At 45.1% G+C, this 25,382-nt stretch overlaps 1 protein-coding gene across 2 annotated transcripts in view; it reads right to left on the bottom strand.

The window, feature by feature from the left end:
- Nucleotides 1-567: 567 nt before the first annotated feature.
- Nucleotides 568-25,382, bottom strand: part of CRIP2 (cysteine rich protein 2) — a 41,332-nt gene continuing 16,517 nt past the window's right edge. The window contains exons 2-8 of one of the 2 annotated variants that reach the window (XM_053391021.1): nt 17,316-17,410; nt 11,390-11,447; nt 8,343-8,480; nt 7,594-7,662; nt 5,154-5,248; nt 2,225-2,282; nt 568-1,749 (exon numbers count right to left, since the gene is read on the bottom strand). In XM_053391021.1, coding sequence (XP_053246996.1) covers nt 1,682-1,749; nt 2,225-2,282; nt 5,154-5,248; nt 7,594-7,662; nt 8,343-8,480; nt 11,390-11,447; nt 17,316-17,410 — 581 coding nt within the window. In that variant the 3' untranslated portion in view covers nt 568-1,681. Of the gene's footprint in view, nt 1,750-2,224; nt 2,283-5,153; nt 5,249-7,593; nt 7,663-7,689; nt 7,871-8,342; nt 8,481-11,389; nt 11,448-17,315; nt 17,411-25,382 lie in introns of those variants that run through there. The other variant, XM_053391022.1, reaches the window with a different exon arrangement.

Genomic DNA, 25,382 nt, shown 5'->3' with positions numbered 1-25,382 from the left:
ATGGTTTTATACCATAAACTGTTGACCCCCCCCCCGCATTCCTTTTGTTTCTGTTAGGTTAATATTTTAACCAAGAGGTGGGAATGAACAGGCAATGTGTAATGGATTGATTGTCTACTTTCTAACAGCCATCCTTCCACCTAGCGGAGTCCCAGAAAAAGGCTACTTTGTGTGGTTCTCTTAGCTCTTCTAGCTCCCTCTGATGGGGGAAATATACTATTATTATAGTTTCATTTTTAAAATTCAGATGGCTTTATGGAAAAATAATTTTTCTTGTTTGCAGTAAACACTTTAGGAGTTAAGGGTTCATTTGATTAGTGTTTTATTTCCTCCCAGGAATCAAATGAGCCAACTTTTTGTCCTCACACTTTTAGAAGAAAAGGCCCTTGTGTATAGCAATCTTCAGGGGTCTCTGGGTATGAGACTGCATTTTTTGTCATCCGTTGAAGGGGAGCCAGGACAAAACATCACCAGCCGTGCCTCTGAGGCCAAAAAACAGTTTCAAGGTTAGCATGAAAAGCCCTTCCCTCTCCACATAAACAAAGGCTCCAACTGAACGGCACAAACTGTTTGCCAAATACCTTTATTGTCAGCAAAAGTTAGACGAGACAGTTTGGGATAAAGAAGGTGGTCTGCAATTTGGGTAGTGCAGGCTTTGCAAAGCGGATTGATTAATTCAGCCTCTGACCCCCAACCCCCCACGGCTGGTGCTGGCTGTGTCTTTGGCTAATATCCCAGGCTATGGAAAGGGCAACCCATTCTCCAAAGCAAAAAGCAAATCACTATCTAGTTATGAATAAACCTCAAACACTCAGGGGGGCACACCCACAATGGGATACTTTGCAAGTAACCAGAGTCCCCTCCTTCCCCACCCCCACAGCAACAGACACAATGTACCCCTCACATTTAAACTTATCAGCCAAAAAGGGACAAATACATCCTTTGGCAGATGGCCTGCACAGGTCTCCGAAGGCCTTCACCTCCTCTCCCAAGTCATGACAAAAGCCCTCTCTCGGCTCACAAGCCCACAGATTCCGTCCAGAGATGAGATTTCAAGTGGGAGCAACACAGCTCTGGCCAAGCATGCAGGAGTCCAGGTCAGCCGGCAGATGGAGCCAGCTGCTGCATTTGCTCCCAGGATGGCTGAGTCTTCGCCTGCTAGACGATAGCTGGGGCTGTTTGGAATCTAGATGCTATACCAGCAGCCCCAGAAGATGGCTCAAAAAATAAAGCAAATCCCCTGCTTTGCTCAGCTTGTCCTACCCTCTCTAGGCAGCCAGCCATTAAATGACCCACACTAAGCTGGAGCGATAGTTGGCTGCGGAACGTCCTTGGAATAAAGCCTGGTTTGTGTGACCGCAAGCAGCCATGTGAGGACAGCTCAGGCCATTGCCCAGGACACACTTGACGGATGAAGGGAAAAGGAAAGGAGGACCCAGGGGAGAGAGGCGGCTCTCTGTGCTTTTATAGCATAGCCTTTGTTATAAAAACAGAGGAGGGAATAGAACGCCAGCCTGACCCAGGGAGGAGACAGCAGGGCAAGCACAGCTACGTCATCCGCTCTTGTGACAGGGCCAAGCCAGGAGTTGATTTCACTACATCTAAACACACACGGAGATTAGTCTAAGAGAACGGAGTGGAAGTGGGCTGAGCAGGAAGCGGAGATGGAGAGAAGGAACTCTCAAGGCTGGTCTTTTGCTTCAGAGTCTTGATCATAGATGTAACTTCCGACAGCACCTGTGTTCACACCTGCAAAAACAGCAGAAGCATCAATGGAGGAAGATGGTTGAAAGCAGAGAGGCCCAGTTAACACCCAGCAGGCAGAAGAGGAAAGCAGAATGCACAACTTTCTGTGCTAAGTTTCTTTTCTGCTTCAAATGGTGTTGCTCCTCCCACTTGGACCAAGAGGAGTACGCAGATCTGACTTGTAACTGCCATCCCATGTGAGAAAGAAAGCCTCTCTCTGTTTGGGGACACAGTACAGCACTGACTAACTTCAAAAATACTCCATGTACATGGGCAATGATGTTTAAGTTTGAGATCAAACTGGTATCTATTATTATTATTATTATTATTATTATTATTATTATTATTATTATCTTCTCATTGTATTTTCTTTTAATTATCTCTTACTACATCAGTTTATGTCAGGCCTGCTAATCTTCTTGTCTCTTGTTTAACAACCGAGTTCTAGAAAATCCATCTGTCCCAATATCAGACTCACCTTTTGGTCCAAAGAGGATCCCATAACATGGCTTGTGGCAATAAGGCTGTCCATCATGCTGGAGGGAAGGAAAATGGGAGAGAAATACATTGCTGTAAACCATAAGACTAGTCTCTCCACCACTGGAAGGCTTATTTGGATGGCCAACTATTGCATGACCAAGGAGCCTTTCCTACTGGCCAGTAACAGGTATGTGTGGAAGTGCTGGGGGAAGCGAGAGGCAGGGGTCTTTCTCAAAGACCCCTCCCAAAGGCAGATGCTGGCCAAGGATCCAACTTGGCCCATGTGGCACCGATCATAGTGAAATGCTGAATCTCCCTGCCTGGAAATGACCTTGTGCCTAAGGACAAGGGCAACCCAAAAGGCTTGGGCCTGCCTCTGTTGTGGCTGGTACCCAAGGATTCTGCATGTCTGAGATCTCATAGGCCAAAGCCATTAATATGAAGCAGTGGTGTACTGTGCCTGAACAACATGGGAGCTTTCGCATCCAGTGCTGGAACTCTCTGGCTGTGTCTACATTATGCCTTTATAGCCCATTTGAAACACGTTTCCCCTTCAAACAATTCTAGGTACTGTGGTTTGTTATGGATTGCTGGGAATGGTAACTGTCAGGCGTAAACTACATTGCCCAGAATCCTTTGGAGACAGAATGAGATTTAAATGTACAGTGTGTATAGCCACTAGGAACAGCGCAGAACTGCAATTTCCCCCTCCTATTCTATTTATTTATATTCTGCCTTTCTCCTTAACATGAATTCAAGAAGGCATACAGATAAAACAGAAACAGCTAAAAACACCGGGTTGGGGGGGGTAATTAACATACAGATAATTACAATTTTTTAAAAATTGCAGTCATTTCCTTTAAAACAGGCAGCTCCAGTTAGAGCTTCTGAACCGTTTTCACAGGAACTCATTTTCACGTGGAACTCATTACAAGAACCCAAACAGGATCTAACTACGGCGTGTATCACAGTGGCCCAAGCCAAGATCTCCACAAAGAGGCACACCTGGCAACTAACTCTGCCACTGCACTTCCAGCCACCTCAGAGACCTGGGCTTCAACACTCAGGGCTGAGTCCAGGAGCACACACAAAATGCAAACTGGTGTTTTCGGGGGGGGGGGGGGTTGGCCCCATCCAGCACAGGCTTCCTATTGTCTGTTCTGCCTTCACAGTGACCAAGAGACCTCTGTCTTGTCTGGATTAAGTTTCAATTTGTTCACCCTCATCCAGTCCATTACTGATAGAATCATAGAGTTGGAATAGACCACAAGGGCCATCGAGTCCAAACCCCTGCTAGGCAGGAAACACCATCAGAGCACTCCTGACATATGGTTGTCAAGCCTCTGCTTAAAGACCTCCAAAGAAGGAGACTCCACCACACTCCTTGGCAGCAAATTCCACTGTTGAACAGCTCTTACTGATGACAGACACCAGTTTAGAACCAAGACACTTCCTTGGAAAGCTGAAAACGGAGAAACAGAGCTGGGTGTCATCAGCATACCGGAGATACCAAACTCCCAAACTCTCCCAGCAGTTTCATATAAATGGTAAATAGCAAAGGGGACAAAGCCAAACCCCGAGAGACCCCCCAGGTCAACATCTCAGATGCTGTGGGTACCTGGGCCCTTCTTTGCTTGCTCCTTTTGCATACATACAGCTGCTCTTTGGACACAGAAGAATGCAGCTTGTTTGCTTTTCAGAGCAGTAGCAGAGGAAGCCGTGCATGCCAAAACCAACTTGAGTTCATAGGGGAAGAGCTACAGCCAGGATTTCTGGCTACAAAGCAGGGCTCATCATCAAATTGCTGTATCAGTTAGCAAACAGGCAGCTAAACATACAAGGTTCAATCTGCCTCTAGGTTTATAACTTCTGACAGTTCTCACATTGCATTTTTCCTTCTAGAAGATGAAATGCTATGTCAAAAAAAGCACTTTACACACATGAAGAACATATAAATGTTATCTGGCTCTGGAAGTGTATGCTGGGAATCCACAACAACTGTATGAAGTGGCTCAAGAGAACCTAAAACAGGAGGAAGTGTTTAATATTCCAGAGCAGACAAAGGACTATGCTCTGTGCAGGTCACAGGGGCTAGAAGTACACTATGAGAAGTCACAGTCATTAAGGCAGGATGACTCCAAAGTCAGAGGAGATGGAGTGGACCTTTTCTGAAAGGTGAGCAAAATCTCTCTCTAAACTGGACCGATACATACTGTGTAAGCTCTTCACAACTAAGTTTGGAATAAACCAATGCCACATTAACCTGCCACTGGTAAAAGTCAGTTAATCAGAGCCTCTTCCTCATTATCTTTATGTAACAAGCATTTCTTGCTAATGGTTTTTACAGATTCTCAGAGGGCTTTCACAACCATGATATTTTGGAAGTGCACATGTGAAGTTGTTCAAAACCATAGATCACTCCAGGATACATTTTGTGTGTACCTGCTTATCTCAAAGCATGTCATTAACCCAATCCTCAGGTTGTAAGCCATTTCCCAAACTTCTGGTGGCATTCTCACAGGCAAATGCTTCTGTGTTTTTACTAAAACCATGACCCCTAACAATGCATTTCTAGTGACTGTGTTGCTATTATGGGGAGTGGTTTGAAATTTGTAGTGTACAACCTTTTGTGAATTGAAAACAACACCTATCCCTTAGAGTAGGAAAATCTCCATAAGAAAATGCACATAGAGAGAGATTCTATTGGATTGATGTGGGGGGGGCAGTGTTTTCTCAGTATCCTTCACTAATATTACTTCTAGATAAGGAGAAAGCCATTCAGAAAAAAATGAAACTATCATACAAAAATTGTGAATATTCACTTTGTGACAATTTTATCAAGCACTACATGTCTTTTAAATGTGCAAAATATCTGCCCAACCCGGAGACACCTGTGTTAGAATGCAGCGTTTGCACCCAAGCCTTACCTCAGCGTGGCCTCCGGGGATCAGAGTCTTTCCACAGCGCTCACAGCGCAGGCAGGGGCGGTGCCAGTCCTTGCCCAGTGAGGTCACCTTCTCAGCTAGAACAGACAAGAAATGGCATGCGAATTTGCAAGTCAATCTGTCCTCATGGCAACTTATGCCACTTGTGCCTCACAGAAAACCATCAGACAAAAAATCCTCCAGAGATCAGACAAACCACATCCAAAGCAGTGCCGGAAGGGTTTGACACAAGAATCTCAATGCAACATTCTGGCCACAATTCAGCATCCTCAGAATCTCAGCTCCCCTTTTCCTTTAAAGCAAGTTTCCACCCAGTCTGGGTGAAATGAAAGGCTTGCACATTTAGGGCAAAATCCCCAAAGCTAGAAGGAGGCTCAGTTCCATGGACTGAGAGATGAGGCCACAGTGCTCTTCATAGCTTCTTGCCCCTCGCAGAAGCAAAATAGATACTGCATACAGCAATGCAAATCTTTATGATTTATATAGGGCACAGAATTCAACTTTTCTAGGTGCAGAATCCTTGTTACTTTGTTCTGTTCAGTCCTGTGTACAGTGGTGCCCCGCAAGACGAACGCCTCGCAAGACGGAAAACCCGCTAGACGAAAGGGTTTTCCGTTTTGGAGGCGCTTCGCAAAACGAATTTCCCTATGGACTTCCTTCGCAAGACGAAAGCCCATAGGGAAATCTCCGGGACAGCGGGGAAGCGCAGCGCGTCTTCCCCACTGTCCTCGGACCTCCTCCGAAGGCTGGCGGTGGGGCGGAGAGACCTCCTCCCGCCGCCAGCCTTCGGAAGGCCCCTCCGAAGGCTGGCGGTGGGGCGGAGAGACCTCCTCCCGCCGCCAGGCTTCAGAAGGCTGCTCCGAAGGCTGGCGGTGGGGCGGAGAGACCTCCTCCCGCCGCCAGGCTTCGGAAGGCTGCTCCGAAGGCTGGCGGTGGGGCGGAGAGACCTCCTCCTGCAGCCAGGCTTCGGAAGGCTCCTCCGAAGGCTGGCGGTGGGGCGGAGAGACCTCCTCCCGCCGCCAGGCTTCGGAAGGCTCCTCCGAAGGCTGGCGGTGGGGCGGAGAGACCTTCTCCCCGCGCCAGCCTTCGGATGGCTGTCCTGAAGACTTGCGGTGGGAGGAGGGTTTTCCTTCCCACCGCCAACATTCAGAATGCTGTTCTGAATGTTGGCGGTGGGGAGGAAAACCCCTCCTCCCACCGCAAGCCCCGGGAACAGAGGAGAAGCGCTGTGCGCCTTCCCCTCTGTTCCCGTACCTGTCCTGAAGGCTTGCGGTGGGGAGAAAAGCCCTTCTCCGCACTGCCAGCCTGGCAAGCGGTCTCCATAGGAACGCATTAATTGATTTTCAATGCATTCCTATGGGAAACCATGCTTCGCAAGACGAAAAACTCGCGAGAAGAAAAAACTTGCGGAATGAATTAATTTCGTCTTGCGAGGCACCACTGTACAAGGGTCAGCAGGAATTCCATCCCCTTATGCACATCAATAGTCCCATTAGAAACTGCCCCACTTTTCTAACAGAGTGACCATGCTACTTAAGTATAAATCTAGAAATTGTAGCCAGTCACTGGACCGATCAGTTCTCTGCCAAAAATTTCTAAGAACAGACCTGGTGGAACTTGCTCCATTTGGCCATTCTTTGCTCTGGCACAACTCTATAGCCCAAGGTAGAACTTGGTGTGTACCCTTACAGATTGGAGTCTTAGCAGACTGGAATGACCCTTAAATCCTTTGTTTCTTTAGCCACCAGCACACACAAACCCACTCCCTACTATGAAATCAGGATGTCAGGAACATAGCCCCCCAGAGTGCAGGGGATGAGTTAGACTCAGAGATTGAACTAGGGACCAACTTTGCAGAGAACTGCCTGTCAGAATCAAGAAAGGGCAGTTCAACCCCCCTTTTTGGAGAAGACTCTATTAGCTCTTAAGGAGAGGAAGAGTTGGAAAGCAGTCAAGCGTTGCTAGGCAATCAGCAGATAAGCAGAGGTCTGAGTCTGGGTTGAGTGAGAGTGAGCAGGAGGGGAGGTCAGCCTCTCAGTCCTCAATCCAGGCGTTTGGATAAAATCAGAAGGCAACGGAGGAGGAAGAGGGGAAAGGCAGGAGTCTGGTGTACTTCCTGTTGTGGGAGGGGCGAGATTTCAGACTGACCAACAAACGTAAATGCGAGCAGGCGAGAAGCTGGGCTCTGGATGTGTCTTTTTGTAAATATACCTACATAGAAATGCCAGAGAGTCAATTACTTCTTATCGGAGCTTGCTTGTCTGCTAGAGATGATATAATCCTTTTTTGAAAAATCAAATGTTATCTGCCATTCCAGGCCATGACCATTTCTGGCTTGGTGACGCTGGTTTCATCCAGCTGCAACATTTCACTGTATTTCCGAAGCCAAGGTGGGGCAGTTGCAGGACAGGCCAATACTCACCAAAGTAGACCTTCTTAGAGCAGCGTGGGCAGATGTTTGGCTCCCCAGTGAAGGTGGTAATGCTGGTAGCTGAAACACAAATGGGAAGGCATGAATTCTCCAAAATGCTCAGCTCCAACCTCAAGAACTGGATCTGACAGACCTTGATCTTCTTCAGCCAACCAGCTCTGAATGCAGCATCCAAGGAGGAGCCATCATACTGGACAACGCCACACCTGTTCTCCTGGAAGGACACAATCATCTTGTGGCACTGAGGTAGACATCCTCTCTTGTGGAGCTGTGTGAAGAGTCATTTTTGGCTGATGAGGTCAAAGGCCTTTGTCAGGTCTAGGAAGTCAATGCTCAAGGGGTGTCTCTGCTCTCAGCACTTCTCCTATAGCTGACACAGTGAGAAATCTCACCTGTGACTCCAAGAAGCTGCCAGCATGTGACAGCAGCTGCACTCCAGGAAACAATATTGACTGCCCGGCTTAACCAGGTGAAGGACCTAAAATGTATGGAAATTTTCTCCATTTCTGTAGAACTGCAACATGCACACAGCACTGAGTATGCAAGGAGCAACAAAAATGGATAGCAAGCTAGTTTTCAGAAATCATGAAATGAGCCAACCACAGAGTCTCCCAATTGCTCAGCAGGGAATGGAAGAAGCAGAGGTGCCTAGGCTGTTGCCTGCCACAACCCCAACGCCCTCGCAGTACCCCTTCTCCTGCTTCCTGGGCCAGCTGCCTTTTCTGGGACCCAATGCTCACCTTTGCTGGGTCCCTTGGGTGCTGCGCTCGCTTTCTTTTCTTCCACTTTGGATATGTGCTCAATAGGGCCTGGTGCCACTTGCCCTTCAGTTTGGGGCTTATCATAGATGTAGGATCCTGCCCCTCCAATGTTCACACCTGGAAAATGGAGCAGGAGAGGTCAGAAGGGCTTTCTGCCCCAAAAGAATTGCTTTCCCGTTCTCCACAGCCATGTCTATGTATTTGAGGGAAGCCATAAACACCTTCCCATCTAGACCATGTTCCTGGTTGCAGCAATGGGCAAAAAGGTTCCTCAGCCTAGCCCAGCCAGCTAAAACCAGCATCAGAACATACAGGGAGCCAGCAGCTTCATAACTGAGTCAAACTACTGGTCCTTATGGCTTAGCATACTGACTTGAAGACAGCTCTTCAGGATTGTTCAGACAGGGGTCTTTCGCAGTCTTACATAGTGAGTTGAAGCTGCCTACAAAATTATGTGCTCTCCCAGTGAGCGCCACCCTTGCTCTGTCCCCAGTGCTTTCAAAGTTTTGGACCCAGCAGCAAATTCCTCTACCGGCACTCTCTGCGTTGGAGGGGTGTTTTCAACAGTAATCAAGATATTGTTGAGAGCCTGTGCTACTAAGGATCTGAACATCTGACCTAAAGGCCTCCCTTGTTCCCTTATCTTAGAAAGCCAGAGTTTAGTAATGCAGATACTGTCACTATCCAGTAACATGTTAGGGGATTTCATCATAAGAGCTCAATTCCTAAACCCAAGGAAGTTCCCTAACAGCAAATGTTAACATGCATTTCTTGGCCCCAGCATTGTTTAGCTTTTACATTAACTCACTGGTGACTCACATGGCCAATGATGCTTTCCACCCCCCCAAATTAGCAGGCCGATCTCTGAATGTTCTTCTGTATGCGGATGATGCCGCACTTCTTGCCAGATCCCCTATTGGACTGAGGAGAATGTTGCAAGCTCTACATGAATACTGTGATCAGCATGAGCTCCAACCCAACTATGCTAAGACCAAGATTATGGTTTTCTCTGCCCGACCGAGACTCCATCGATGGTCGATGAATGGGATCCCCCAGAGCAGGTTAACTGCTTTAAATATCTGGGACAAGTAATACGGTTAAATAGGTCTTTTCTGGCCCATAGAGACTATATAACAACTAATGCATCTAAAGCAGCCACCCAGATTAGATCTCTATATGCTAAGAATCAGGCTCAATCAGTGAAGATAGCTTTGAGACTCTTTCAAATGAAAGTCCTCCCCCTTCTTTTGGTGGGCATCTCTTTAGGCTCCCGTAGGGATTTTTTGAAACTGGATTCTATCCAAACGCGATTCCTTAGAGCCATCCTCAGGATTCCCCCCTCGGTAGTGGGTGTGGTTATGAGATTAGAGGTCGGCTGGCAAGCTCTACGGTATGTGGCCTTGAAGACAAAGCTCTGGCTATGGCTCAAGCTTTGTTTTAAACCAGTGGGTATTGCCCCCTTGATATTGAGGGACGATTTCCAATCATCGTGGGAAAGGGAGGTCATTAACGAGGTTCAATCCTGCGGATTGTCTCACCTTTACTTTGAGTCTATGACGTACAATCAAGCTAGAGCTGTGATCTCCCGGAGACTGAGTGACGTTGCCAGACAAGAGGACATAGCCCAGGTAAAACCAGGGATGTTCCTAGGGGACCAGATTTATCGGACCATACCAGCCCCCTACCTTGCAGAAATCCACTATGTGGAATACCGCAGACTTCTTACAGCGGCTAGATTAAATGTCCTTGACTCTGCGATATTGTGGGGAAGGTACAGGGGAGTACCATACGCCCAGAGAACCTGTCATTGTGCCATGGGTGTGGTTGAGTCCACCGAACACATTCTCTTGACTTGCCCTTCTTATGCAGAGCTTAGACAAAATTTTATAGACCCACTCCTATGTCAATTTAGCTTCCTACCCGGAGAAAACCAGGTTTTACACTTGCTGAATAATGTCACTAGAGCTATACCTTCCTTGGTGGCCAAATTTCTTTTTTTAGCTTTTAAGCGTCGCAAGACTATAATTGACTGTATTGATATGGGGCTATCTGTTTAGCCCATTTTAGTGTTGGCTAAGTTCTAAAATCTTCCTGGATGTTTTAACTGTGTATTGACAAATGTACTTTTTTCTGACTGACGGTCGAATAAAAGGTTGATGATGTTAACATGCATTTCATGTTTTCATTATTTCCTATTGGTTTATTTTGTAGTTTGTATAAGTTAATCTGTTTTTAAGGGGAGAAGGTCAGAGCTGCCTTGGGAGTGGGTCCTAGCCAACACAATGGCTAGAGCTGGTTCCACTACGGGGGTTGCACTGGGACACCTGATCCCAGTGATCCCAGGCACGGGGAGGAGTTGCCTGAGGGCCAGACCACGTCGTTATTAAGGAGGCTGGTTTAGGCATTGTCTTAAGAGCATCCTTGCCTCTGGGATAATAATCAAAAGCATGCAGTATTTTTCACTTCTTATTTCATTCATGAGGCAGAAACACTGGGGGTGGGGGAATAGGACTTGGGTAGTTGTAGCAGGGAAAGAGTGGAACATCCACCTCAGCACTTCTCTGTTCCACAAGTTTACATGTAATGTTTTGCTCTGCTCAAAGTTGCTCCTATTGAATTAATTTATAATTTATGATATAATTTATAATTTATTATAATGAATGGTTTTAGAGTGTTGTTTGTGCTGTACTTTTGTACTGTTTTATTGTTGTTAGCCGCCCTGAGCCCGGCTTCGGCTGGGGTGGGCGGGATATAAATAAAATTTATTATTATTATTATTATTATTATTATTATTATTATTATTATTATTTAAAATAGAGCACACCTCAAACCACAAGGTGTGCCACACCAGAGATATGTGAAGACAGACATTATATAAACTCAAAAGTGATGTCTCTAGTTGGCTTTGGTGATGAGAAGGTAAGAGAGAGAGAGAGAGAGAGAGAGAGAGAGAGAGAGAGAGAGAGAGATATCAGCATTTGTGTCTGGAGTTGAAACGGTCAAACCACCCGGAAAGAGAAACCTACCTTTTGGTCCAAATAATGTTGCGTAACAGGGTTTGTGACAATACGGCTTTCCATCGTGCTAAGACAGAAATTGCAACTGTTAGATTAGCCAGTGTTAAGAAAAGATTATTAGTTTCAAACAATTGTTCACTGAAGGCTGATAAATCACTAAATCATAAAGGGAGCCTCGCAAGACGAAATTAATTCGTTCTGCGAGTTTCTTCGTCTTGCGGATTTTTCGTCTTGCGAAGCACGGCTATTAATGGTATTAACGGTTTTAAGAAAAAGGAAACAAACTCGCAAGAACTCGCAAGACGTTTTCGTCTTGCGCAGCAAGCCCATAGGGAAATTCATCTTGCGAAGCAACTCACGAAACGAAAAACTCTTTCGTCTTGCGCGTTTTTCGTCTTGCGAGGTACCACTGTATAGATGAGCAAATTATTAAGGAGCTAGCCAAGTGGTTAGAGCTACAAGAAGGCAAAATACTTAAGGGAACTGAAAAAATATTCAGAGTAAAATCTAGTGTGGCAAAAGCCAACAAGCGGCTGGGAGACTGGTATCCTTCAGTTCGAGTCAAATTATTGGTCAAAAAATATGGAAGCCCAGGAAAAAAGTGAAATACACGAGTTCTGTGACCCAGAAATTAGCAAAAAAGTTAAATATCTGGGCATATGGCTCACAGTGAAGAACATCAATTTATTTCAGGCTAATTAAGCCAGTACCTGGAAGGAGATAAAAAACAAACTGGAAATCTGGAATAGGCTAAATATCTCCTTTTGGGGAAGAATTTCCACGATAAAAATGAGTGTGCTTCCAAAAATGATCTTTTTGTTTCAACTCATCCCGGTTATAGGAACAGCAAGCTGCTTCAAAGATTGCCAGAAGGATATATTAAGATTTATTATTCCCTGACCTGGCCACAGTGATCCATGCAACCGTCACCTCCAGGCTTGACTACTATAATTTGCTCTACGTGGGGCTGCCCTTGAAGCTGACCCAGAAACTCCAGCGGGTGCACAATGCTGCAGCGAGGCTCCTCACGGGGTCTCTGCCATGGGAGCATATTCACCCAGTGCTTTTCCAGCTGCACTGGCTCCCGGTGGAGTACAGGGTCAGATTTAAGGTGCTGCTTTTGAGCTTTAAAGCCCTTCACGGCCTTGGACCCTCGTACCTATGGGATCGCCTCTCCTGGTATGCCCCATGGAGGACCTCAAGGTCCATAAATAGCAACACCTTAGTGGTCCCGGGCCCTAAGGATGTTAGATTAGCTTCAACCAGAGGCAGGGCCTTTTCAACACTGGCTCCGGCCTGGTGGAACGCTCTGCCTCATGAGACCAGGGCCCTGCAGGATCTGATTTCTTTCCGCAGGGCCTGTAAGACAGAGTTGTTCCGCCTGGCCTTTGGCTTGGAGCCAATTTGATTCCCTCCCCCTCTTTCTTTTTCCTTTCTCCTCCTATGATGAGGGTGCATTTTAATATTTTAATGTTTCAATATTTTAATGTTGTATTTTAATCTTGTTTTTAAGTTGTATTCATTCAACTTGTTTTTATTATTGCTTGTTAGCTGCCCTGAGCCCGGCCTTGGCTGGGGAGGGCGGGGTATAAATAATAATAATAATAATAATAATAATAATAATAATAATAATAACAATAATAATAATAATATTGGACTGGCAGAAAACCTAGTATAAAGCACAAATTATTAATCAATATAAATGAAAGGGGAGGGTTTGCAGTACCGGATCTGAAACTGTCTCATGAAGCAGCTTGCCTTTCCAGGATACAGGAGTGGATGACATTTAAAAAGACTGGACCTAGAAGGGTTTTAATAATAGATACGGCTGGCATGCTTATCTAGGTTATGAGAAGGCCAAAGTGCATAAAGGTTTCTTAAACCATGTGATTAGGAAATCATTATACAGTGGTACCTCGGGTTACAAATGCCTAGGGTTACGAACTTCGCTAACGTGGCTTAGTCATGCTGGACACGTGACCCGGAAGCTGTACGCCGGCTCCCTCGGCCAATAAAGCGAGATGAGCGCCACAACCCCAGAGTCGGTCACGACTGGACCTAATGGTCAGGGGTCCCTTTACCTTTACCTTTATTCTCTAAAATGTATAAGCTTCTCCTTGACTGGGAGGACAAGGAGGAAGAAGTAAAATCCGTAATAGTGCAGTGGGCTAGGGACTTTGGCTATAATATCCAAATGGAATCATGGGAGAAGCTTGGGAGGGAAAATTTAAAATTCACTGCATGTTATGATTTAAAAGAAAATTGCATGAAAACGCTCTACAGGTGGTATTTAACACCTGTCAAACTGGCCAGAATGTTTAAATGTAGGCCAAACACCTGTTGGAAATGCAGGGAGGCAGAAGGCACAATAATCCACATGTGGGGAAACGGTAAAAGAGTTAGAGCAGGCATCAGCAAACTTTTTCATCAGGGGGCCAGTCTACCGTCCCTGAGATCTTGTGGGGAGCCAGACTGTATTTTGAAAAATATAAATACCCTGCAAGCCGGTCCCACAGCTGCCTCCAGACTTGGAGGAGGAACGCACTCTGCATGCGCTCAGGAGCGCGTCTCGGCGCTGCCCACTCACAGGCGTTCTTGACAAGCCGGAGCTCCCAGGCGGCGTGCACCATATCCTGCAGCCCGTCGTCTGAGGCCAGGTTGGCGGGCAGGCCGCGCACAGCTCGCCCTCAAGCTGCTCCAGCGCAGCCACTGAGTGCACCACCAGCAGCAGCGCCTAGCCGTGATGCGCCCGTCACAATGCACCCGTCACAATGCCAGGTTTACCTCAGCGCGCGGGCGGCGAGGCTTCGGAATGGCTGCAGGAGCTTCCTGCAGCCAATCCAAAGCTGTGCCAGCGTTGCGGAAGTCAGTCCTCGTGCACGGAAAGGTGTTCGTGTTTTCAATGAAACGCCGCACCGGTTTAGCTCAGCGTGAGGACCGACCGAGCGGGCGGCAGGGTCCATGGGCCGGATTTACCAGCCTGGTGGGCCGCATCCAGCCCCCGGACCATAGTTTGCCGACCCCTGAATTAGAGAATTTTGGGAGATAATTTACAACAAACATAAAAAAAAATGTTCTTTCCCCAAGATGCCTGAAGCCTTCCTGCTAGGAACAATGAACAACTAAATTCCAAACAAATTTAGGATAATTTTCATGTATGCTACAGTAGCAGCTAGAATTTTAATTGCAAAGGGTTGGAAAGGAGATGCTATCCCATCCAAGCTATACTGGCAAAACAAAATGCAAGAATATGCAGAACTAGCCAGACTATCAGCAAGGTTTTGAGATGTCACTGATCAAAAATTTAATAGAGAGTGGGATGTGTACAGTTTATTTAAAAGAACATTGCAAAAACATAAATCCGTTGGCAGGTCTGGATTGACTTTCTGCGTGTAACAAGAGAACTTTATAAAAGCAATGTTATCAAAATAACCTAGAAGAGATAAAGCTTAGTGTGTAGGAAAAAGAACGTAATTTGGGAACCCCAGTGCAGGGACCAGAGGTCATGTGGAAACCAACTACAAACTTACCTACAACAAGCGCTAATTATGGAATGAATGTTTGTTTATTTTTTTCTTTCTGTTGATTACCAGTACTTTGTGTTGTGTAGTTTTTTTAAAAAAACCAATAATGCATTTTTTAAAAAATCAAATCAAAATATCAAATATCAAGTGCAAGCTTTTGAAGTCAACTGAATTATCCAGCTCACATCAAAATCTGAGCTGGCAAAAAATCTGATTGACTTGCCTAAGATCCAGGACAAAGCGCCGTCTTTCATATGGCAGGCCTACCAAAGCCATCTGCACCAGCTGCCAAATATCCTTCCTTTTACTCATCTGGCAAGCAGCAGTAGCAGCAGCTTGCAGCAAGAAGAAAGGGGCTTGTTCTCTCCCTGCCTCCTCATCGCCCTGGGGCACCAGAATAACCTTTCAGCAAACCAGCACCTTTCCTGTTCCTCTCTTTTTTAAACTGTGTTTATTAAGTTTTATAAACAGATGAACAAAGCAAATAATTCAGCAATAACAGATTATGCTGTAAAGCAGCAATTTTTTGACATGGGCCTTTTCAGATGTTACATGTATGTTTTCATATGCTTATAACAAATGGAAGAAGAGAATTTGTCAATCATCCACAATTTTTAGTGACAGGAGTATCATATTTCCACATAGAAAACTAGGAGGAACGTGTCTATACTTGTTTATATTGAGGTTTTGAGATGCATATGTATGAGGATGTATTCAGGTATTGCATGTTTAGTTGTTCATTAGGTTTCATTCAGTGCTCTAGTACCTACGTAAATGTGCCGTGTTGCTCTAGCATGAACATCACAGGCATAGCAAACAATATTGGCAGTATCTGCACTTAACTGTCAACAGGAGTCAATTTGTGAGAGGAAATGGTGATAAGGCATGAACATATTTCTCCCTTAATGCGAGGAATGCACTGCTTGTACTTCCATAGAAGGAAAAGCAAATACAGCTTGAGAAAACATCCTTCCACCTTCCAGTAGCAACAGCAGGCTTGTCATCAGTTAGCAGACAAGAGAGAAGGTCACCCACCACATGAAGCATGGAAAGAAAATTGCTGGGTGTGACTCCTCCAAGTGTGGGACATGGTGCAATCAGGAAGAAACATTCCATCTCCCTGGAAGCACTCCAGTGTGCTGGCTAAGACACACCTTCAGAGAGAAAGTGCTTCTCGGGTGAGTCACTTTTCTCAGATTTCACATAATGGGGAACCTCATGCATTGAAAGCAGATGATTCCTACCTATAGCTCTCTATGTGGGCACACTTGATACAGTACCCAGATACACTTTCCTTCTGCTCTCTCTACAACATTAATTGGGGAATAAATGGTGTTTGCTTGAGCTGACGGAGGCAAAGTGCCCCTAGGCCAGGAGCAGAAGAGCTGAAGCAATAATAATTTCTGGTTCCCAAGAGGGAAGGAAGAGTAGAAGTCACCTTCCAACAATTTACAATGACTCGAAGTCTAGGCTTAGGAGCATATGCCAAGCACTTTGGAGCAGCAGCCTTGAGGGAGGGAACTGGCTGGGCAGCACCTGGGGCCCCACGCAATGGGGGAGGCCCAAGGACTCTACAACATCCTACTTCCCTCCTCTATAGTCAGCCACTCTCAGGGTTTTTTGTCTTTACACTGCCCAGTAAAGCTAAACACGGCAAACCATGCTTGTGGGATGAGGCTTATTGCACTCCGTGCCTGTTCTGCTCTATGCCCACCCACAGTGCGGCCTACTTCTCAATTGCACCCAGCCTGCAGGCACCCAGCCTGCAGAAGGTGCCACTGGAGGCCAATGCATTTGTTTTGCCTTGCACTTTAATGGAATGCTAGGTGATTTAAATGCTCTACTCTGTGGCTGCTCTAACAATTTGTTTTTGCTGCTGCTGCTTTGTTGTTTATTAAGATGTTGTAATTATTTTGATGATTTTATTGTTTATACTGGAATTGTGAACTGCCCTTGTATCCCCATGTATGGATACAGTGTTCAAGGTAGAAATATTTTTATAATTAATCAAGGTATTGTCTAAGGTATGATTTAACCTCCTTATTTAGTTTTTAGAAGGAACAACAAGAGGAACCACCCTCCAGATTCAAATGGAGTAATTATAAGTGAAATTGGAATCCCATCTTAACATGCAACAAATCCCACACAACCCTGTGAACTGGAAAGCGCCTACTGCGCTGCAGCCTCACAGACTGGGAGGTGCTGCCCCAATTGTTCCTCTGGGTAACTGTGACAGTGAAGAGCTGGAACACCTTATCCTGAATGACACTACAATTGCCCCAAACATCTTGAGGGTAAACACTTTGTTGGCAGAATTCAGAAGAGAGGCTATTGGCTAAAATATGTCCACCCAGTTAACAGATCAAAGGCAAGCACTCCCAGAAACTACCCCAATGCAGTGGGACTCTTACCTCAGCATGCCCACCAGGAGTCAAGGTCTTGTTGCAGCGCTCACATTTCAAACAGAACTTGTGCCAGTCCTTTCCCAACGAAGTTACTTTCTCAGCTGCACAGCAGAGAAACAAGAAAACATGTAATCAAAATATGAACTTTCAGATACCTACAAACTGGCTCCCCATGCCAAACACCACACCCAGCGCTTTTTTCTGGCAGAACGCTCCAGAACGCAGTTCAGAGACCTTTTTCTTTCCCTAAACCAGAGCCCTGTGCCTTCTTCCCAAAGCCCAGGAAGCTTCTGCCTGGCTTAGGAAGGGAGGCGAAATGCTCTGGGAGGGTCCAAGAGCCTTCCCACTTCATTCCCCAAGCCAGGCAAGCACTTCCCACCTCAGAGGAGGCAGGAGGGCTGCAGGATCCTGACAGAAGCCTTGCATCTGCATAGCAAAATGCATAGCAAGGCAAGGCAAATTCATGTGCAGAAGAGGCAGGGAGGGCAATTTGGATACTGCCAGGAGGGGTGAACCCTTTGCCCTCTTTTCCTGTCCCAGATTCCGTTCATCTTGAAAAGGCATGAGATGCTCCCCCCAGACTGGGATGCAACTCAGCTTGCACTGGAGGCTGGTGTGTCTGCCTAGGACAGAGCAGATAGAAAGAGGAACTGCCAAGTTTCCTAGACTGACCTTTCTGACCTAACCTGGGCTGACCTTCCCTCCAGTCTAGACGGATACTCTTAGGGATAAGGGCCTCACTTCCTTCTTTCTTCTTCAACCTCACTTTGAGAGAGGAGACATCTTTTGTGTTTCTCCTGCTGAGATGCAAGAGCAAACATGGAGAACAAGAGAGAGAAAAGGAGGACCATTTCTCTCTGTGGACTTTTTGCACCTCTTGTAAGAGCCAAGCATGTGGGAGAGAAGTCACACCTTTCTTTCCAGAGCTCTCCATGGGGACAACCACAAGGAATGGGTAGCTAGAAAAGTGTTGTAATGCCCTTCAATCCTACACTGCTTCCAGGACCCAGTTGCTGGATGCTGTCCCAGTGGACAGTCCTCTACCTAGGCAGTTGAAAAATAGACAGAATTACAGTGGTACCTTGGGTTACAAACACCTCAGGTTACAAACACTTTGGGTTACAGACTCCACTAACCTGGAAGTAGTACCTCGGGTTAAGAACTTTGACCCAGGATGAGAACAGAAATTGCGCGGTGGTGGTGCAGTGGCAGCAGGAGGCTCCATTGGGCAAAGTGGTACCTCAGGTTAAGAACAGTTTCAGGTTAAGAACGGACCTCCGGAACAAATTAAGTTTGTAACCAGAGGTACCACTGTACCAGTTGAAGAACCCTCTATCCTCTATTCCTCTTGCTGCTGCTGCAATAGCGTCTCAGAAAAAAATAATATGAACCCCCTTTCTTCCTTTCTCTCTTGGGGACTGAAGCACCTTAAGACTAAAAGAAACTCATTCACTGTTAAACCAGTATTTGACTTGCACAGGTTTAATTCAAGTTTGTGTTCAAGTCAGTTAAGATATTGGGGTGAATCCTAGATCACTGAAAAGAATCTCTCTGTTTTCAAGTTCAACCCCTTCCTTTTTGGAAATTCTTAAATTGCTTTTGCTTGCAATGCCTTGTTGGAATAACTGGACATGAGACGGGATTGCTTTCCTTCATAAGTGTAAATCACCCCATGGATGTGAAAGATTAGCCATTCCAGTTGCTTTGCTAACAGCCCAGTGCCCCAACTATATCTGTGATTAATGTATGTCAATTCAGTAATGTTTGTTAGTCTATGAGTCATCCGTCTGTTGGTGTTAGTTGTCAAGCATTGCTGGAGTTTATCTGGAGCAATGGAGATACGTTGCAATTGTATGTATTGATATATATATCTGTATCTGCAAAAGCCTACAAGTTGTATAGATCCACGTCCAGAACAGTTTTACTAAGCCTTATCTTCTGCAACAGTAAAAACTAGAAACATAGAATCATAGAGTTGGAAGAGACCACAAGGGCCATCGGGTCCAACCCCCTGCCAAGCAGGAAACACCATCATAGATCTCCTGACATATGGTTGTCAAGCCTCTGCTTAAAGACCTCCAAAGAAGGAGACTCCACCACACTCCTTGGCAGCAAATTCCACTGTCAAACAGCTCTTACTGTCAGGAAGTTCTTCCTAATGTTTAGGTGGAATCTTCTTTCCTGCAGTTTGGATCCATTGCTCCGTGTCTGCTTCTCTGGAGCAGCAGAAAACAACCTTTCTTCCTCCTCTATGTGACATCCTTTTATATATTTGAACATGGCTATCATATCACCCCTTAACCTCCTCTTCTCCAGGCTAAACATGCCCAGCTCCCTTAGCCGTTCCTCATAAGGCATCGTTTCCAGGCCTTTGACCATTTTGGTTGCCCTCCTCTGGACACGTTCCAGTTTGTCAGTGTCCTTCTTGAACTGTGGCGCCCAGAACTGGACACAGTACTCCAGGTGAGGTCTGACCAGAGCAGAATACAGTGGCACTATTACTTCCCTTGATCTAGATGCTATACTCCTATTGATGCAGCCCAGAATTGCATTGGCTTTTTTAGCTGCCGCGTCACACTGTTGGCTCATGTCAAGTTTGTGGTCAACCAAGACTCCTAGATCCTTTTCCCATGTACTACTCTCAAGCCAGGTGTCACCCATCTTGTATTTGTGCCTCTCATTTTTTTTGCCCAAGTGCAATACTTTACATTTCTCCCTGTTAAAATTCATCTTGTTTGTTTTGGCCCAGTTCTCCAATCTGTCAAGGTCATTTTGAAGTGTGATCCTGTCCTCTGGGGTGTTAGCCACCCCTCCCAGTTTGGTGTCATCTGCAAATTTGATTAGGATGCCCTTGAGTCCATCATCCAAGTCGTTGATAAAGATGTTGAATAAGACCGGGCCCAAGACAGAACCCTGTGGCACCCCACTAGTCACTCTTCTCCAGGATGAAGAGGAACCATTGATGAGCACCCTTTGGGTTCGGTCAGCCAGCCAGTTACAAATCCACTGAGTGGTAGCATAGTCAAGACCGCATTTTACCAGCTTCTTTACAAGAATATCATGGAGCACCTTGTCAAATGCCTTGCTGAAATCAAGGTAGGCTACATCCACTGCGTTCCCTTCATCTACCAGGCTTGTAATTCTGTCAAAAAACGAGATCAGGTTGGTCTGACATGACTTATTTTTCAGAAATCCATGCTGACAATTGGTGATCACAGCATTCCTTTCTAGGTGCTCACAGACTGTTTGCTTAATGATCTGCTCCAGAATCTTCCCTGGTATTGATGTCAGACTGACTGGGCGGTAATTTTTTGGGTCCTCTCTTTCCCCCTTTTTGAAAATAGGGACAACATTTGCCCTCCTCCAGTCTGCCGGGACTTCGCCTGTTCTCCAGGAATTCTCAAAGATGACTGCCAGTGGTTCTGAGATCACATCTGCCAGGTCTTTTAATACTCTTGGATGCAGTTCATCTGGCCCTGGAGACTTGAATACATCTAAACTAGCCAAGTATTCTTGTACTATCTCCTTAGTTATTCTGGGCTGTGTTTCCTCTGCTGAATCATTTGCTCCAAATTCTTCAGGTCGGGCATTGTTTTCATTATTGGAGAAGACTGAGGCAAAGAAGGCATTGAGGAGTTCAGCCCTTTCTGTGTCCCCTGTTTGCATTTCACCATCTTCTCCTCTGAGTGACCCCACTGTTTCTTTGTTCTTCCTTTTGCTACAAACATACCCATAAAAGCCTTTTTTGTTGCTTTTAACCTCTCTAGCAAGCCTGAGTTCATTCTGTGCTTTAGCTTTTCTGACTTTGTGTCTACACGTGCTGGCTATTTGTTTGAATTCCTCTTTGGTGGTTTCCCCCCTTTTCCATTTTTTGTACACATCCTTTTTTAATCTTAACTCAGTTAAAAGTTCTTTAGATAGCCACCCTGGCTTCTTTAGGCTTCCATGTTTCCGTCTCATTGGTATTGCCTGAAGTTGTGCTTTTACTATCTCCCTCTTAAGAAACTCCCAGCCATCATGAACTCCCTTTCCTTTTAGTATTACTGTCCATGGGATCTCACCCAGCACTTCCCTAAGTTTTATGAAGTCGGCTTTCTTAAAGTCAAGAAATTGAGTCCTAGTATGCTTGGCTGCTCCTTTCCGCTCTATAGTAAACTTCAGAAGAGCATGATCACTCACGCCTAATGATCCTTCCACTTCTACCCTACTAACCAGGTCATCAACATTGGTTAGGACCAGATCTAAAATGGCTGTTCCTCTTGTTGCTTCTCCCACTTTCTGGACAATGAAGTTGTCTGCAAGGCCAGTGAGGAATCTGTTTGACCTTATGCTCTTGGCTGAGTTTGACATCCAACAAATATCCGGGTAATTGAAGTCCCCCCATTACTACTATCTCCCTTCCTTTTGCATGCTTGGCCATCTGTTCCAGGAAGGCATCATCTATGTCCTCCGTTTGGCTTGGGGATCTATAGTAAACTCCCACAATGAGGTCACTGTTATTCTTCTCTCCCTTAATTTTGACCCAAATGCTCTCACTTTGGCTTTGAGGTTCTAAATCTTGGATCTCTTCACAGGTATACACATCCCTGACATATAACGCCACTCCTCCTCCTTTCTTGTCTGGTCTGTTTCTCTGAAATACATTGTATCCTTCCATTATTACATTCCAATCGTGGGACTTATCCCACCAGGTTTCAATGATGCCTATTATGTCATATTTAGTTTGCGGTACCAAGAGCTCAAGCTCATCTTGTTTATTTCCCATGCTTTGTGCATTAGTGTACAGACATTGAAGTCCATTAATCATTCCCCCGTGTCTCTTATTTAAGGATTTTTTCCTCCCACCACTAGGTCTATAACAATAGTGTTATTGTCCTAGTGCTTATGTAAATATGCCTACTGCATTTTTTATAAACTCATTCCAAATGTTATCGTATTTATCCATATTTATTTATGCACCTGTCAGCAGTCTGTTCATAAATTGTCAGTGATGTCATATCATCAGTCCATGGACTGAATGATATCAAAGCTTCATTTTTCCAATTCCTCAATCTCTTGGCCACCTTTCGGGCACAGAAAATCCATTTCCATTGTCCCGTTGAAAATTTCCATAGAGCAGGTATATAGTTCAATAAAATATTCTCCACTGAAAGATTTAACTTTTTCTGCATAGTCATAGTTACACAGTTCAGCATTCTCTCCTAGAACTTGTTAAGTAAAGAGCACTGTACAAACATGTGTTTCAGAGAGGCATTGTCCTTGCCACATCTCCAACACTTAGCTATCTTAGCTATCCCTTTTTTATACAACCAATAAACTCTAAATATTATTTTCTGATGTATTAGTCTTAATTTTAAATCTAATGACACCTTGGATATTGAAGCTAAAACATTTTCCTACTGTCTGAGTAATATTGAAAATTCCAATTCTTTATTCCAATCATCTCCTGCAGTCTGCATATTGAACTTGTGTATTGTTAATAGATATCTATAAAAAGTAACTGCTGGCTTTTTATTTTTGAATAGTTGTCCGATTGCTCCAATATTTCAGGTGTCTCAGAAGCTGAAAGGGGTGATGGCTCAAACACACTTGTTAGGAGATGTTGTACTTGAAGATATTGTCATTGGGCTGCATCTGATAGATGATATTTTTGTCTTAAAACAGAAAGCATAAAATTCATCTTCCTCATCTATCAGTTGGTCCAATGTCAGTACACCTTCTTCCATCCAATTTTGCCATATCACCATCTTTTTTCTGCAATTCTTAGTGTGGGGTTTCCCCACAGGGTAAGTTTAGCATGTAAAAATGGAACAAATTTGTTTTTATTAGCCAATGTATTCCATATTCTTCTGTGATTTAATTATTTCCAGAGTCCCCTGACATTTCAGATATTTTAATCCTAGTATTGTCCAACCAACCAAAGGTGCTATGTACATATATTCTAGCGTTGCCCACATTGGAAAATTATGGCCAACAGTGGAATTCCAATATTTAGTACTTGACAGTAGGTAAACATAATTATATAATTCCAAATTTGTGAAAACCGCCTTCTTTAATTTGTAGCTGCATTCTCTGCAAGGATATTCTTGGTGCTGCTGAGCCCCAAAGGCATTTCACTGAACAATGAGTTTATCTTTTGAAAATATGTCCTATCAAGATATAAATGAATCTGGGAATAATATTCTTTTGAGAGCATTCGCCCAAAGGGTAAGGTTCAATGACTCCCACCTATCGATATCTGAAGAAGCCTCTTTTATTAATTTATTCATATGAACTGTAACTAACTGTGTTTCATCTCTTGACATTAACATACCTAAATATTTAATAGATTTGGAATAAACCTGAAATTGTTATTCCTTGAATGAGTGTGCAAACTGGGAGCAACTTCACTGTAAGTGTATCTCACCTGAGATTCCCAACATGGCTTGCTGTCATGGCATTTGTAAACACAGAATAGTTGCTTCATCACAAAAGCAAAGTGACTCTGAAAGCTCAAGATGTTCAGACACCATGTAACCCAAGCTCAGAACCTCAGGCAAATTACTTTGGTGTTGGTATCCTGACAGGGAGAAAAAAAACACACCCTGATAGCACATTCAGCACCATCCTCTTGCTGACACTCAACAGCAATAGCCACTGGCATCTCCCATATCAGCAGCAGAGAACGTGTACAGCCAGTGTACCCCAAGCACCAACCGGGCAGGGGGAGAGAACGCAACAAAGCAGCAGCTGCCATCTCAGTTACTCTTAGAACTGAAGTCCTCCCTGACACTGTGTGGATCAGGTATCTGCCTTTTAATATTTTAGGTTATTTTCGAATTAGAGCATACATGCTTGGGCTTTCCAGCTTGACTGCAACATTATCAGCTGCCAGGGAGCGCACTAAAACTCTCTCTTGTGCATAGGATAACAGGCGAAATGGAGCCTTCCTTCCTGGCCCATTTGCCTCACATCAAACACCAGAGGCAGAACCTCAAGCAAAGGAGAAGACGCATGCGGCCTTTGCTCTCACATACCAAAAGCTGTGGCCAACGTGGCAGAGTCCGGTCTCCAGGGTGACTACACATTTTGGTGGCTAAGAAATCCACATGCTCTGGAAAAATAGGGACAAGCCATTTTGAGCCTTGGAATAAAAACACCAGATTTCAACCCCATGGCACAATTGCCATGGGGTTAGCTAGCCACTGCACTAGTAGGCAGGTCTGGGGAGCAGGAGCAGAAGAAACAGTGCTAAGGCCCACTATTCTCAAAAGCTGAGACATCAAATGCTTTTCTGGCTGTAAACTAGAAGAAGAAGAAGAAGAAGAAGAAGAAGAAGAAGAAGAAGAAGAAGAAGAGGAGGAGGAGGAGTTTGGATTTGATATCCCGCTTTATCTCTAGCCTAAGGAGTTTCAAAGCGGCTAACATTCTCTTTTCCCTTCCTCCCCCACAACAAACACTCTGTGAGGTGAGTGGGGCTGAGAGACTTCAGAGAAGTGTGACTGGCCCAAGGTCACCCAGCAGCTGCATGTGGAGGAGCGGAGACGTGAACCCGGTTCCCCAGATTACGAGTCCACTGCTCTTAACTACTACACCACATTGGCTCTCTAGACCTGCAGGTCCCATTTCCTTCATATCCCGCCTAGTCTCTCTGTAATTCCTTGACAGTTCAACTTGTCCTCAATAGTACGACAGTGAAAGCACTGAAGAACAAGAGGAAATGAATCAGACTTACAGCTCTTCCTCCTCAGAAAGGCATGGCGCCCATGGGGGCCATCCAAAGTCAACTGCCTCACTCAAAGCAAAGACCCCACCCTCCGCAGGAATCCAAACAGAGGCAGATTTTCTACTGACAAAATTTTAGATGCTTCCTGGTCTACTTCCAGCTTCTTACCCAAGGAATCCAATTCCTTTGGGAAGTCACTTCCCCAAGAAGTACCGTAGTTATCACCACTAGCTTAGATGTTCTTAAAGGAAGAGTCACTACTCACTATTGCAGACAAACACAACCTTTATGTCCATAGGCATTGTACTTCTCAATGCAAACATGCTGATATGTACATATTACTTTCACACTCTGTGGGCAGTTGGTTG

This window comes from Podarcis raffonei, chromosome 6 (assembly GCF_027172205.1).
Source record: "Podarcis raffonei isolate rPodRaf1 chromosome 6, rPodRaf1.pri, whole genome shotgun sequence".
In the NCBI taxonomy this organism is placed as follows: Eukaryota; Metazoa; Chordata; class Lepidosauria; order Squamata; family Lacertidae; genus Podarcis; species Podarcis raffonei.
The sequence above is the reverse complement of the archived record's forward strand: the minus strand, read 5'-3'. Positions and strand labels throughout refer to the sequence as shown.